The sequence below is a fragment of the Larimichthys crocea genome, chromosome XXIII (genome assembly GCF_000972845.2).
Source record: "Larimichthys crocea isolate SSNF chromosome XXIII, L_crocea_2.0, whole genome shotgun sequence".
Lineage (NCBI taxonomy): Eukaryota > Metazoa > Chordata > Actinopteri > Sciaenidae > Larimichthys > Larimichthys crocea.
Window position 1 is genome coordinate 19,167,054 of NC_040033.1, and position 16,733 is coordinate 19,183,786.

The 16,733-nt window shown below is 42.5% G+C and overlaps 1 protein-coding gene across 1 annotated transcript; it reads right to left on the reverse strand.

The window, feature by feature from the left end:
• Positions 1-4,738: 4,738 nt before the first annotated feature.
• On the reverse strand, positions 4,739-10,093 carry LOC104936032 (coagulation factor XIII A chain). The gene is made up of 18 exons (XM_010751971.3): positions 10,043-10,093; positions 9,307-9,388; positions 9,128-9,224; positions 8,873-9,049; positions 8,200-8,448; positions 7,828-7,946; positions 7,644-7,751; positions 7,272-7,446; positions 6,993-7,131; positions 6,791-6,894; positions 6,620-6,708; positions 6,393-6,546; positions 6,210-6,319; positions 5,951-6,116; positions 5,683-5,837; positions 5,440-5,576; positions 5,266-5,371; positions 4,739-5,108 (listed from the first exon to the last, which is right to left on the reverse strand). Exons 2-18 carry the CDS (start codon positions 9,358-9,360, stop codon positions 5,070-5,072), a joined length of 2,178 nt encoding a protein of 725 aa, XP_010750273.2. The 5' UTR covers positions 9,361-9,388; positions 10,043-10,093; the 3' UTR covers positions 4,739-5,069.
• Between the last annotated feature and the right edge of the window lie 6,640 nt (positions 10,094-16,733).

Consider the following 16,733-nt stretch of genomic DNA (forward strand, 5'->3'; position numbering starts at 1 on the left):
CTCCGCAGTTTGTTAGCTGTTAGCTCAGTTTGTTATCTGTAGTTAGCTCAGTTTGTTAGCTGCTGTTAGCTCAGTTTGTTAGCTGTAGTTAGCTCAGTTTGTTAGCTGCTGTTAGCTCAGTTTGTTAGCTGTAGTTAGCTCAGTTTGTTAGCTGCTGTTAGCTCAGTTTGTTAGCTGCTGTTAGCTCAGTTTGTTAGCTGCTGTTAGCTCAGTTTGTTAGCTCTAGTTAGCTCAGTTTGTTAGCTGCTGTTAGCTCAGTTTGTTAGCTGCTGTTAGCTCAGAGCTCCGGGGAAGAAGAAGTTTCCAGGCTGGGATGTGGGCGCTGATGGGACCAGAGCCAGTGTCGTGCCAGAACTGGAGCCGAGCATCGGCACATTAGCATCATATCATCAGAAACAGTTTGAAGAAGTCTGAGCTGATGAGAGACTGATAGAAGCAGACACAGATCTGTGTGTACTGTTGACATATGAAATACTGCAGGAGCCTCCACTTCATTATGCACACACACACACACACACACACACACACACACACACAGACACACAGACACACACACACAAACACACACACACACACACAACCAGAAAAGCAGCTAACGGCATTACATCTTTAATCCAATCACTGCTTTTCACCTCAGCTGGACACTTTTCAATTCAAATGAATCTATTGAGATACAAAGAGCCATCAACACACACACACACACACACACACACACACACACATTGTTCAGAGGTCGTTCACCAGCATTAACATGAGTAACTGTTTCAAACTGTTTAAAGTGTATGAAGCCAAACTTGATGGACAGATAGCTTTAGCCTAACCACATGCTAATGTAGCTAACTGCTAACTGAATCTGTCGATAGCATGCTAACAGAACCGGGCTCAGCAGCCGGACCGGACCAGAGCTCAGCAGGGCCCGTTAGGCCCAGCAGGGACTAACGTGACAGAACCGAGATGATCTGCAGACTAAGCAGCAGAGCTAAAGCTAATACAGCTAACACTGAGGATCTGTCCTCGCAGACTGTCTAAAACCTGGACGTCCTCGCAGACTGTCTAAAACCTGGACGTAGTCTCCGTGACGTCCCCGCAGACTGTCTAAAACCTGGACGTAGTCTCTGAGACGTCCACGCAGACTGTCTAAAACCTGGACGTAGTCTCTGAGACGTTCCTGCAGACTGTCTAAAACTTCTCAGACGGTTTGTCGAGTTTCAAACTTTTTTTCTCTCTTCGATGTTTTAACGAGTCACAAACAGTTTTTCATCTTTTTTTTATGAAACTTTCAAACGGGGAAAGAAAAACTCTTTTTGCATCCCGGCCTGAAAACAGAGACGCAGAAGAGAGAGTGTGATGTTATTTATTGGACTGTAACCATGGAGCTGTTGCTGAGGAACGAACCATCGCCAACAAAAGGGTGGATTCATCCATTGACCCAGTGGAGAGGAGGAGGAGGAGGAGGAGGAGGAGGAGGAGGAGGAGAGGCATCCCCAAACTCAGCCGAACACCAGCCGGAGAAAGGACAACCCAACACCGAGCCACTGAGAGTTGACACAGTTGTTGTTGATGAAACTTTACACACTCCTCCTCGTCCTCCACCTCCTCCTCCTCTTCCTCCACCTCCTCCTCCTCCTCTTTCTTCATTGGAGCGCTGTCCGGACAGGCAGGCAGTCACATGAAGCCAACACCTGTCGACAGTGTGGGGGGATGACAGGCACATGCTGCTCTGCCTCACTGTTTCCCAACCGGCCTGACAAACACATGTGCACGTTCACGTCAGGTTTTCAGCTCAGACATGCAGAGCGCTGGGAGGGAGGATGGTGGAGTGGGGGGAGGAGGGTGGAGGGAGGAGGGTGGAGGGAGAGAGAAAGGGAGGAGGGGGTGAAAAACCGGTTTCCAATAGTGACGGATGATTTGTAGGTAACAGTTGTTTGCCTTGCAGCCTGAGGCCTGCCCCGCTCGGAGCATGCAGCCTGCACAGAGCACGACGACGACGACGGGCTGAAACTACAGAGCAGTCCACTGACTGACTGTTTTTACACATGTGAACATATGAACATATAAACATATGTAAACATGTGAACATATGAACATATGAACATATGTAAACATGTGAACATATGACGATATAAACATATGTTTACATGTTTACATATGAAGATATGTAAACATATGAACATATAAACATGTAAACATGTGAACATATGAACATATAAACATATGTAAACATGTAAACATATGAACGTATAAACATGTGAACATATGTTCATATGTAAACATGTGAACATATGAACATATGTCAACATGTAAACATATGAACATATGTAAACATGTAAACATATAAACATATGTAAACATGTGAACATATGAACATATAAACATATGTGAACATGTGAACATATGAACATATAAACATATGTGAACATGTAAACATATGAACATGTGAAAACTCTTCCAGCTCTGTGTTTCTCCGTGATGTTTCTGTCTCTGCAGGGTGGAGACACTTTTACAAAAGCACATTTCTCAAGAGCAGTGACTGACAGTCAGGAAGTGATGCTGCTTTAGATCAGTGATGTGAGTCTGTATTTAGTTAGTTCATAAAATTAGTGAAGTTAAGTAAGAGTTGAGCTGCTATGTGCTAACTAACTATACATATACATAGTGTTAGTAAAACCAGAGCTAACTAGCTATACATATATATAACGTTAGTAAAACCAGAGCTAACTAACTAACCAACAATTCATGTTTATGTAAATAAGTTGGTTAGCTAGTATGTGGCTAACATTAGCTCTCACAGCTAGCACACAGCCAGATTCAGCTAGCTAACAATTAATGGAGATTAACCAGCTAGTTAGCTAGGTGTGTAACTCGTTAGTTAGCGATTTAACTAGCCAATCAAAGACTTATATAAATTAGTTAGTTGGTGTTTTGCTGTCTAGCCAGCTCACGTTTGGCTAACATTAGCTTTCAGATGTAACAACCAAAGATAAATTAGCCACTTAGTTAGCTAGCATTTCACTAGCATTAGCTTTGAGATGTAGCACACAGCTAGCTAATGACTGGAGGTGGTCGGGTGTTAGCTTTGCTAACGTTAGCCACATAGCAACTAATTATGGAAGTTAGCTCATTAGTTAGCAAGCATCTCACTGACGTTAGCTTTCAGACGTAACAACCTAAGTAAAGATTAATTAGCCGCTTAGTTAGCTAATTAACTTTTAGATGTAACTAGCTAGCGCTCCGCTAACGTGGGCTAACGTTTGCAGACTTGTTATCTTTAGAACGAGGGTCCTCACAAGTATAGAAGAGCAAACATTTATGTGTGTGTGCAGCAGCATGTTCACTGCATGTCCGAACACAGACTGTGTGTGTGTGTGTGTGTGTGTGTGTGTGTGTGTGTGTCAGACTGATGTGGTATCTGGAAAGACCAGTTTGGTGATGCTGATGTGTTAGATACAGTCACCATGACAACGACTCACCTGTTGCTGTCAGGGGTGGGGGAGGGGAGCGCTAACACCTACGGCACTCACACACACACTCACACACACACTCATGTCACATTATGTATTAACCATCCTGTTACCGTGACCTTTGACCTTTGAGGGTCTGCAAACGTTATCGTGGAAGCTAAGCGTATTCTCTTGCTTTGACTGACACTTTGAAACATTCAAAGTTTCTTTTTTTCACTTCAAAGTTTCTCATTCTGTCACTTTAACAAAGTTTGACAGATCTCTTCAGCCGTAATCTGTCAGATTATCACAGTCTGTGTTTGTCTGTAAACCTGAAATAAAGCCTGGTCAGTCAGACAACTTTAAATCTTTCAGGCTGTAAAAAACCAAAAAGTTTGGTAGGTGGAGAAGAAACAAAGAGACGAAGACACAAAGAGACGAAGACACAAAGAGACGAAGAAACAAAGAGACGAAGAAACTGAACGCTGCTGCAGATTTCAACAAGAAGACAGAAATGAAACTTGAGAAATGTTATGTTGATGCTTCGTATTAGAAATGAATCATTTAAAATGGAAAACAAACTTTCAGTTCATTTTTAAGTTTCATTTTTGTTTCATGTTTTTTTCTCAGTTTGAGGTTTTTAATCGACGTCCTCCATTAGAAATATGAACTCAGTGTCAGTGTTTTTATCTCTGCTGAAAATGATTTTCAATAAAAATCAAAATCTCTTTTTTCAAGAACAAAACATTTGAAACTTTTACTTCAGTAAAAGCTCAGGATCCTTGATCCTTTGATTACTATCACAATAACTAATGTAATATAATATTGTAGCAAGTCTGCAGTAACTGGAGTAAAGTGTCACACACACACACACACACACACACACACACACACACACAGTTCAGTTTGTGGCTGAAAGTTTCACTACAGAAACAAAAAGCTGCTGCCTCCCTCTAGTGGTTAAAATGTTTGACTGCAGCTCGTCCTGTGCTTACATAACAGACAGCACAGAGACCTGTCTGTCTGTCTGTCTGTCTGTCTGTCTGTTTGTCTGTTTGCCTGTCTGATATGAAAATATAATGTCTATACTTGTAGTCCATCTTAGAGGGAAATGTAGTTTTTACTTTGAACGACACAGAAAGTGATCGTTAAAACTTTTATATCCTTCCATAAATTATCATTATTATAAAATGTTTTCTTCTCTTTTATACGTTCACTAACATAAAAGATATTTACAAAGATAATTACAATAGAATAAAAAATCATTTGGAAGTAATCAGTGAGACCTTCAGTGGTTTTGAATCTGCTTTTATTGTTAGTAGAAAGTTTCAGCATTGATAACAGTGTTAAAGGCACAAAGCAAAGAACAATCCTCGTTAAACAGAGTTACTCATTTAACTGATTATGAAAATTTTGCTGTTTATTCTTTAAAAACACAAAAATCTGGAAGTGTTGCATTTAATTAAAAAAGTGTAATAACTGTTGAATTAGTTGGTTTTAATTAGTTTTATGATTTTATGAATCTTAATCACAGATTTTAAATGTTTTTTGACCGCGCTCCTCTCTGATTGGTGGAAACATGCTGGAAATGGCAAGGGGGCGGGGTCACATCTCTTGGCACCAATCACCTCAGGCCGTGATGATGATGATTTCAGCCATTCCCCACACCTGAACAAACACACACACACATGTGGGTGGACAAACAAAGGACTTGATGCTAACGCGTCAAAATGTGAACAAATAAAACGGCGGTCAGGTCGAGGTCAGAGGTCAGAGGTCGAGGTTTGTCCTGATGATCATACTCAACATGAACAGAGGAAGTTACCTGGCGCAGGTTGTTACTGTCCAGCACCGCCAAGATGCACCGTGGTCCGTCCAGACGAGGGGAGAACGTCTCGTTCCAGGAGATGGACGCCTGAGGATCGATGGCGCTGAAACACCAGAGAGGCGTGAATGAAGCGCTCACACCAGAAACCGTCAGTCAGCTGTCAGAGCGTACCTGTAATAACGTGACCTGCAGTCTATGAGTCCAGGTCCCTCCATGGCCAGGTGTACGTTGTGCAGAGGGAAGTTGAAGGGGTTGGTGAAGGAAACGTTCACAAACATCTCCTGCTGCACCCGAGGCTCGCCGCTCACCTACAACCAGAGAGAAGAAGAAGAAGAGCCTGTAACAGCGAGGTAAGACACACAAAACAACCACAGACAGACAGACAGACAGACAGACAGACAGACGGGTGTTTACCGTCACGGTGAGCCGCGGGGTCTCCAGGTTGGTCACATTTATGGCGGACACTGATTGGTCGTCAGCCTGTCCAGTCACAATAAAGTGCAGGGACAGCTGAGAGCCCAGGTGAGGCAGGTACTCCTGAGCTGTGACCTTCAACATCACACGCTCGGCTGCAACACACACACACACACACACACACACACACACACACACACGTCGTCATCATCACCGTTCTTTTGTGAATCTACAAACGTTCAGCACTTTCCCTCTTCATGTCGCTCACTCTGATAGGCCTGCACGGTGACAGTGAAGTCCTCGGCTCTGAAGTGATTGGCCGTGACTCCGGTGTAGAAGATGACCGACGCGTTCAGGTGAGCTTGGACCGTTCTGGGGTGTTCACCCTGGTTCTGGAAATCCACAAACAGGTTCACGTCCTGACCCAGCATGACCTGAAGAGAGATTTAGTATTATTAGATTTAGTATATTATTATTATAATATTATCCGGCTGCTGTGTCTGCTGATGAAGAGACAGGTGTGTCACCTTTTCAGCCGTGATGGAGACGGACAGTTGTCCATCGGGCACCTCGGAGTGATCCCTCTCAACGCCGTATTCCTCCGCCCGAGACATAGTCCTGTTGTCTTCTGCACTACCTGGACACACAAGTACAGCTCAGTACAGACGGCGTCCTCACGTCTTTTTCAGGTTACTTGTTTTATGTGTTACCTTCAGGGTACTTGTAGTTGTGCGTGACGTCCAAAGATGCTGTGCTGCCTACAGCTTTGGTGTAAATAGCCTGCCCAATATGAGTCTTATCCACCCTGAATGGACTCAGAGTCCCGTAGCGGTCCCGCTTGTGGAAGATCACGTCACTGTTGACCTGTGGGAAAGACGATAAGACACATTTGTACCTGAGTAAAAGTTTGTAGTATTTCTGCTGTGGACACACTGACCTCAGCAAAGACGAATCCAGAGTCAAACGGGTGACACAGCAGGCCTTCCTTGATGGCAGCGACTGAGGCCGGACCACAGCGAAAATGTCCTGTGAATCAAACACAGTGTCATGTTTGTTGTCCAGCGTTTCACCTGTCCATCGATCTGTCTCTTTCTCCTGTCTGTCCCACCATCACTGGTCTCCTGAGGCGTGGCGTCCACCACCTGCCATCCTCCGAGTCCAGGCGGCAGGTCAGGACGAACAATGTACACCTCGTTCCAGCAGTGGTAGTTCCTACAGAGAAGACATAGAAGACATTGACTGCATATGAGACGAGCTGTTTCTGATTCTGGTCCGAGCGACAGACACGACTGAAAGACGTCTGGACCGACCAGATGGAGTCCCTGGTGTGGCGCCTGTCCGGTGTGCCGTCAGCCTTGAAGATGAGGTCGGTCTTCAGGTTGCCCGTGTTGTCGTGAGCTGAAGAGAAGTTGGTGATGGGTCTCGCCGGGATGCCGAGGCAACGTAGGACTGCAGGGACACGAAATGTTTTAACATGTGTACCAACATCATCAACATGTCTTGTGTCTCTTGTGGTTGGGTCTATATGAAGCCCTGACATCCACAGCAGCATTTTTAAAGTTTAACTTGGTAACAGTGCACGCTCTTACAGGTGTTGAAGACTCCGGCGAACACCCAGCACTGGGCGAAACAAACAGGGACTCCGGTGTTGGCATACTGCAGCAGGATCTTGACGCTGCCCGTCCAGGACGTTGGTGGCGTGCCCATGGAGTAGTCGTCACTCCAGTTCCCAACCAACACGCCGTTATCGTCCTGAGAGTTCAGCTGAGGGTAGAGGGAGGTCAAAGGTCAGCGATACAAAGTAAAGATACAATTATTTAATATTTGACCTGAGGGTGGCGCCAAAAATGTCGCATGACGGTTCAGTTTGTATGACGATCACCACAGAGTCATGTGACTGACTAATTAATACGTCTAATTGGACAATGTTGAATTAAAGTTTTTCCACTCTGTGTTCTCACCATGGCGGACCCTTTCCTGACCAGTTTGATGACGTTGCCCCGGTCGTAGATCGGCATCCGAGACGCATCCAGGATGTAAATACAGGCGTCCAGAACACCACGCTCAAACTGCATGGAGGTAACACATCAGCTTTAGGTTCTTTCTTCGTGACTTGTCACGGTGTCTTTGAATATTTGTGCGTACCTGTCCAAACATCCAGTTGCGTTGTGACACAGCGCCAGCAGAACCCTGATACATAATGCCGACGTCGTTCAGGACGTACTCCCTCCGTCCGGCTTCATCAGGGAAAAACGCGGCGTCCTCTGCACAGATAGAGAGTTGTTAGCTGCTGTTAGCTCATGTTAGCTCAGTTTGTTAGCCAGGCTGCCCGGACTGTGAGCTCAGAGCACCGGGGGAGTGTTAGTGTTTGGACCACAGGAGTTTTGGATCGGGACAGGTGCCGCCGGACAAGAGTAAATCTGAGTCTGACTTTTAGTCGTTGGTGAGAGCTTGCCAGACACAGAACAGGACAGAACCTTTGTCTCAGCCTCTAGGAGGCAGTAGAAGTGTTCGTACCTGGGGCCCAGGCGTTGAACAGCAGGTACAGGTCGGTGTTGGGGTCCCTCTTGGTTCGCTGCAGGCCGGTGCCTGTCACGACGGCCACATAGGTACGAAACTTCCCCACGATGGCGTTGGCTGACGGCGTGACTCCAATCGTCACAGATGCACCTTGCATCTCCTTAATCTGCCCCGACCACGGACCACCCTGACGGGAACTGCAGGTCACCACCACCAGAGAGCCTCTATTGACTGAAGGGTCTGAACCTGGAGGAGGAAGAGGAGGTACAACGAGACACTCAGAGAAATGTAGCTTTAACTTTGTCAGATAGTTTAATTTTGGATTTTATTGAGACGTCGTTGAACATCTGTCAGACGCAGCAGCTGTGTGTGTTTTCTAAACGCAGTGCCATGGGGAGTGTGTGTGTACTAATTAGCCAGCCAAACGAATGCGATGCTGCCTAATGAACTGATAGTCGTCTAATTGTTTGGTGACAGGCGACTGTTTTCATCAGCTAATTGGTTAACGAGGGAGCTTTAACTGTTGGTCTCATGTGGGCGGAGCTGAGGCCACTGAGCGCGCTCCGGAACAGAAATAGACAAATCTGATTATTCTCTGGTTCAAACAGCTGAAACTCAAAGTTCTGACTGACACCGGCCAATGAGAAGTGAGATCAGAATTCAGACTCACCAATCAGGAACTCCAGCTGGAAGTCGTCCTGTGGGGTCAGCGGGCGGCTGAACGTGACGAGCATCACGAACTCCATACCGCGACGGACCACCAGGTTCTGGATGTCGTAGGCGCTCGTGTGGTGGTTCGGTTTGTTTATCTGCTGACACATGTCGACGTGCTGCACCGACAGAGGTGCTGAGTACACCATGTTTTCATGTTAGTGATCATTTCTGGACACAGAAAGATAAAAATCCAAAAAATGAAACATCTTACCGCCCACAGGTGCATGGCTTCTGGGCGTGGCCTGTTCATCAAAGGGTTCAAACTCTGGGAAGTCATTTTCATCACTCATGAGGTTGGAGGTCGGCACCTAAAGACCATTCAAACATAACATTGTTAAATAAGAACAAAGAGCAACTAATGACTGAATTATATTGTTATTCGTACAGTACCGGCTCATTGTAGCGCCCCTTGAATTTGTTTGAGTCGTTGGTTTGAGCAGACATGACGGTGAATCAGGTTTTACTGAGGTCACTGCACAGAAAGAACAAAAATATATTTCAATAAAAACACACAAATCTAAAGACAGATATAAATATAAATAAGACATCATTTAGTTCACTTGGTGGTATATATAATATAAACAACAATATACTAGAAATAAAAGTTATATACACCTTTTAAAAAAATCAATTACTCTACACTAATAATGATTGTGTTGCAGATGTATAAAGCTGGGATTCGAATGAAAAAAACACACTTTCATTGAAAAAAATAATGAACATTTCTTCTCACAGATTGAAAATTAAATGATGTGGAAAACACTATTAAATATAACGCATGTATAAAGGAATGTTCAGAAATACCTGAATATTATAAATTTAAAATAATGTGTGCCTAACATGGGGAATCACAAAAGTCTGACGCACAACAGATTGTTTTGTCTGTTTTCTAATCTTAAGAATTATTTATTCTGAAATATAGTTTTCCCTCTTCCAGACTAAAATAAATATTAAAAACATATTATAAGAAAATATCACACACTGAGAAGAAAACTAAATGTAAGAATAACATTGTAAACGATATGAAATAATCTGCTTTGTATTTAATTCTTTATAACCTGCAGTTTAAAACAAAATAAACAGATTTGAAGAATTCATGCATTAATTAAGAGAGAGAGCGTCTCACCGCTTTGATGAAGAGGAGAAGTTTGTGTCGAGTCTCTGATGATCAGATCAGATCAGACGATGATCAGACCGACTTCAACAGCCGTTTATATACACACACTGCTTCCTCTTTACACACACACACACACACACACACACACACACACACACACAATGTGTGTGTTGTGTAATTTGTTTCCTGCTTTAATATCACTACAGTGATGAAAAATTAATGTAAAAAAACAGAATAAAAACTAAATCTTGCTGTATTAAAAATGATATTAAAAAAATATATTGCACATAAAAGTTTTGCTTTTTTCATTAAAAAAACATTTTGATGATTTTTTTAAAAGTAAAAAAAATAATAATATATTTTTTCAGGGCTACAACAACCGAAAAAAACAAAACAAACAATCATGGGTCATTTTGTTTTTACCTGTCGCTGACAGTACAGGAAAAGTACTCATGTCTTTACTGAATGAAGTACAATTAGTCTAAAAATACTTTACGACTAAACGTCCTGAATTCAAAATCCTAAGGAAGTAAAAGCATAAAGTATTTTTAGCAAAATGTAGAGAAACTAGCAAAAATGAAAGTACTCAAACTGTGGTACAAGTACCACTGGTGGTATCCCAACTCCCTTTGAGTGGTACATCGAGGAGTCTCTAAAATATACTGTATATTATATTTTAATAAATGTAATGTATCTATCTAAGAATATCATTGTTGTATATGATTGTCTTCATGTAAAAAGTAACTTAAAGTGTCAAATTGAAGTAGAAGCTACAATATTTGCCACTATGTAGTAAAATAAACAACACAAAATGGAAATATTCAATTAAAGCACCAGTCACGCCAAATAATTGTACAATTATTTGAGCAAATGTATTCAGTTACTTTCCACCACTGGTGATAGTGTGAGGTAAATCACTTTATCAATCAATCAAATCAGATTTTATTTGTATAGTCCAAAGTCACAAAGTGCATTTCCTCTGAGGTTTTACAATCTACAGGGGTGACCCCTCTGTCCTAGACCCCCTTTATGTGTTTGTTTCGGAAAATAACAATATATACATATTATATTTGATAATTACATTTATAATATATATATATAAAATAATATATATATATATATATATATATATATAAAACACATTTGATGGAATAAAAAACTTTTGAATGAAGCTGGAAGATCTTTAAATCTTTAAATTTGTCGAAACAGAACACACACATTCCTGTTTTTGTCCGTTGTGGGGTCCAGCAGTGTTTCGGTGTCTTCTGAGGACCTCGCTGTCATCTAGAGATTATTAGGAGTGATTGTTGAAGACAGAATATAAATATCACCTCAAATTAACAACTGACCCGATGATGGTGCAGAAAAATGAACTCATACAAAGAGACCGATATAAAAGCTGAAATTTGACATGTTGCTGATAATGACCAGACAAACTAACAAGATAAGTGTGAGGATAAACATGTGCACACACACACACACACACACACACACACACCATCAGAACACGGAAGTGTGTGTGCTGGTGACTTCGACCTCGTGTTGAAACTCTGACCTGATCAACAGTGACATTAAACATTAACCACCGCTGGTTGACTGACCTAAAATACTGAACTTTTGACCAGTTTGGACAAATGTACTCAGTTACAATAACAGTGACTTTTTGTTTACTGATTGTTAATTCAGATGATTTTCAGTGTGTTGACATTTTCCCTCTTTTTGCCCCAAAATGCACCAAAAAATACCAAAATACTTTAAATATGTCAACACAACCAGTGCTGGGATGTGAAACCTTTCAACATAAAACAAAGAGAATCAAATGAATATATTTGCTTCTTAGTTCATCTCCTGAAGTAACCAGGTGACTGTAACACTTTTATTTAGTGCAACAACCTGTTTAACATTTCAGATTTACTAAAAATTATTTTGTCATTTTTAGTTATCACACGACCTTCTGCATATCTACATCCTGTTTAAGTTTATTTTTAATCCGCTCAGATTGTTAATGTAGCACGATTCAGATTACAAAGGTTCTCTCTGAATATTAAAACAAATCATACTGAGGATGTATCTAAAGTTCTGACTCAGTCTGATTCCTGAAAATCTGACTGGGTTAGTCGACAAATCCATAAATCTGTTAGTTTTCTTCTTACACTTTATTAAAGTCGAATCGATCCTTAACTTTCAGATTATGACATAGCGAGAACTTTTCCTGTGACACTCTAATGTGTTTTTACTCATTATTCATATTACAGAGACCTTCAAGACTCTAAAGGTTCTCATCTCATCACATTTGACTGATCAGAGCCGGGTCACTTCTCGTGACGTCGCCTTCATCAGGACCCGTCGACTCTGGATCGACCTGCGCGAGGAGACCAGGCCCGTGAGGTCACCCTGACACGCTGCTGCTGATTGGTCACGTTAACCAACGTTCCACTTCCTGTTTTCCTGAAGAAACGTCTCCAAGAGAAGGACACAAAACAGGAAGTGAAACCAGCGGAGGTCAAGCTGCTCCTCAGAAAACAAACAAAGAAGAAGCCTCCACTTCCTCACAGAGCCGCTGGCATCATCAAGGTCAAAGGTCACGACTCCCCCGTGGTGGATGGAGGAAGTACTGATGTCCAATTATTCTCCTCGTCCTCTGAGGTTCCGTCCAGACACGAGCCGAGCGTCTCTCCGTCACCTCGGGAGAGAGTCAGTACCCAGCAGTGACTCGCCGCCGCCAGACCGCCAACCAATTACAGCCGCAACAGGCGCTTCGTTTGAGGCAGCTGTAATTACCCCGCAGGGAGGGCAGACCCTGAACGCAGCGCCACGGCGAGCTGACGAATCAGAGACGAGTAAACTGTCAGTTCAGTTTTTATCAAGCAGCAGGATGTTTGTCTGGAGACGGTGACACGCCTGAGAGCTACGATGAATCTGATTCATGCCAACAACAAGAATAAACTTTATTCATACAGCACAGGTAAAAAACACCTGAAGAAGGAGAGGAGGACACAAGGAGGTACAGAAGGAGGTACAGAAGGAGAGGAGGACACAAGGAGGTAGTTTTAGAGTCAGAATAAATCACCTCACTGTATTCAAGTAAATGTACTTAGTTACTTTGCACCACAGCTGAAAACTGAAAGTAAAAGCTGCAGCTGTTATGTGTTTTCAACAGCAGATGGCGCCACTGACTAAGAAAAACATCCACACACACACACACACACATCACACACACCACACACACACACACACACACACACACACACACACACACACAGCTCCATTGAAGAATTCACCTTCCTCTTCATCACACTGACAGAGACGTGTCGATGACATCATGACTCCTGTTGACCCGCACTGACCTGATGATGACACTTTATCTTATTTCATTTTGTTGTGTTTTATTGTTTTTAATTTGTTTGTTTTTACTTATTGTTCTCTTTATTTATTATCTGCTGTAAAGCACTTTGGTACATCGAAAGGACTGTATAAATAAATTACATTTACTCTGACCTGTGATCAGGTGACCCACACTGACCTGTGATCAGGTGACCCACACTGACCTGTGATCAGGTGATCCACTCTGACCTGTGATCAGGTGACCCACACTGACCTGTGATCAGGTGATCCACACTGACCTGTGATCAGGTGACCCACACTGACCTGTGATCAGGTGACCCACACTGACCTGTGACCAGGTGACCCACACTGACCTGTGATCAGGTGACCCACTCTGACCTGTGATCAGGTGATCCACCCTGACCTGTGATCAGGTGACCCACACTGACCTGTGATCAGGTGACCCACACTGACCTGTGATCAGGTGATCCACACTGACCTGTGATCAGGTGACCCACACTGACCTGTGATCAGGTGACCCACTCTGACCTGTGATCAGGTGACCCACTCTGACCTGTGATCAGGTGACCATCTCCGTGTACCCTGTGATCAGGTGACCCACACTGACCTGTATCAGGTGAACGGTGTCTCTGTCATTCGTACGTCTGTCTCCACTCTATGTAACTTTGGCTCCGGGTCGGAGAAGTCGTAACGCTTTACGGCACTAAGTCACACAGCAGCAACTATTTCACTGATTCTGGTGAAACTGGATCATATTTTATGGAGGAAATGTTTTCTGGTTTTCCCTCTGATGTCCTCCGGCTGCTCCGCCTCAACTCTCTGTGATTTACAGAGTTTATGATGGACAGTGAAGTAAACTGCTGACAGCTGTAGCTGCTGTTAGCTCATGTTAGCTCAGTCTGTTAGCTGCTGTTAGCTCATGTTAGCTCAGAATGTTAGCTCTGTAGCTCATGTTAGCTCAGTCTGTTAGCTGCATTGTTAGCTATCATGTTAGCTCAGTTTGTTAGCTGCTGTTAGCTCATGTTAGCTCAGTCTGTTAGCTGCTGTTAACTCATGTTAGCTGCTGTTAACTCATGTTAGCTCAGTCTGTTAGTAATGTAATCAGAACAAGTACTCGAGTACAGCTGTAGTCATGGTTACCATGTCTCACTGCAGTACCTCCTGACGACCAGCAGGAGTCACTGATGACACCAAATCCTTTTGAAGAATCATAAGTGGAGCATCGAGGTGAGTCTGTGTCTGATTGGATGAGAAGATAAAGACAGTTTGAAGGTCAAAGTCAAACAACAAGGTCACACACACACACACACACACACACACACACACACACACACACACACACACAGGTGGCCATTTTGTGTCCATCCAGAGTTAAACGTTTCAGATTTAAGTCGCTTGGAAACTGTCCGGGGACCCAATTACTGTGTGTGTGTGTGTGTGTGTGTGTGTGAGTGTGTGTGTGTGTGTGTGTGTGTGTGTGTGTGTGTGTGTGTGTGTGTTGCAGCACTGCATCGCCTCAGGGAAACATCTGTGTTAATATGCAGGAGAGAGAGAGTTGGTTTGTTTGAGATTCAGCTGACATCAGCAGGAGAAGACGAGATCCCCCATGTTTTATCCACACACACACACACACACACACACACACACACACACACACACAGACACACACACACACACACACACACCATGTGCAGCTTCCTTTTACATTTTACGTTCTGTTAAATATATATGAGTGAGTAATGCATAAAGATAAAAATGAGCTAAGCTAAAATGTGATTAATGATGATTCTGTGTTTAAACAAATGCAAAAATGAACTGTTGAAATGTAACCATAAGAAAAGATTGTGATTATAACTGAAGATTCTGACTACTGGAGATTGTGAAATCATTGCAATAAGTTGGTAGCTAAGGTAAAAAATAACTAAATCATGCTGAGGGGTTGAGGAAGCGAAACTTGAGCAACCAGTCTGGAGAAAAGCAAACAGGAAACATCTGGAGGGACAAACAGAGAGGACGAACTATGACAATCACCACCTAATATGGTTGGACAAGTGACTCATTGTAGCGGATCAGGGATCTCAACTCACTTGACAGTTCTTTCTAAAATAACAATTCATTAATATTCAACGACTGTCTAAAACCTGGACGTAGTCTCTGTGACGTCCCCGCAGACTGTCTAAAACCTGGACGTAGTCTCTGTGACGTCCCCGCAGACTGTCTAAAACCTGGACGTAGTCTCTGAGACGTCCCTGCAGACTTTTTTTGTCCACTCTGTCCTTGTTCTTTGTCTGTCGCCTACATTACCCACAATGCAGCTCCACTGATGGTTTGGGGTGTCTTCAACACGTCGAACAATAAACCACTGAAATCACACTTTGGCAATGCATGATGGGTATTTATTTGGAATAATAATATTGTAAAAAAGCAAAAATACAGTTTCTCTGTAAAATTACAGTGTTTGAATGTGAATGAGTGTGCTGAGGTTACTGTGGAAACACAGTACTGTGTTATGTTATTAGTACATTAAAATATTTCTGATTGTGATTCTGATGTTTTTCTATATTCATATAAAATACAGTCATGTTTCATTTGAACGAATACAGAACGACGTGTTTTATGCTGACTGTTAATAAAACAGTAAAACACTGTAATGATTCATGGTGAACCTTTATACAACATTCAGCTGTGACAGCACTAACATCTTATAATATTAGAAGAAGCTCTACTCTGTTCATTACGGTAAAATCCTGACAACCACAGCTGACAGTTTTTTTACCGTGAAAACAAGTGTTGTTTTTTTATAGTGTATTTTACTGTGAATTCACTGCGAGTATTATCCAGTAATTCACTGTAAAATGAGCAGAACATATTTTACAGTGACCCAGAAACATTACAGTCTGTTGTATTTTACATACAGAAGCTTCATGTCAAATATTCGACAAATCAGCGTTTGTTTGAATGTAAAAACATTTAATGTCAATATTTCAGATTATTAACTCTGTCATATTTATTCTACATTCATCACCGTAACATCAGCAGCACTAACATTACAAGGCGTTCTGACGTTTTTATCACGGTAACATTTCCACAGTCACTGTGAGTTATTATTATCAGTATTTTACCGTAAAATGAAGACAGCAATAATGCAGGTGATCTGTGACGTCAGAAAAGATGAAACGAACGAAAAAAAAAACAAAAAAACAAGAAAAACTGTCGATGAAAAAAAAAGATTTTTATTATTATAAAAGATGTTTGAGAGGCTGGACACGAGAGGAGAGGAAGTGATGACATGAGAACAAATGAGAGAGAGAGAGAGAGAGAGAGAGAGAGAGAGAGAGAGAGAGAGAGAGAGAGA

Excerpts from the sequence above, each read along its gene's own strand:
- LOC104936032 (XM_010751971.3), bottom strand. The coding sequence starts at position 9,360 with ATGTCTGCTCAAACCAACGACTCAAACAAATTCAAGGGGCGCTACAAT. Across the intron at positions 8,449-8,872 it reads CCAGCTGGAGTTCCTGATTG|GTTCAGACCCTTCAGTCAAT; the intron begins GTGAGTCTGAAT and ends TTCCTCCTCCAG. Across the intron at positions 6,709-6,790 it reads GCCTCAGGAGACCAGTGATG|GACATTTTCGCTGTGGTCCG; the intron begins GTGGGACAGACA and ends TTTGATTCACAG.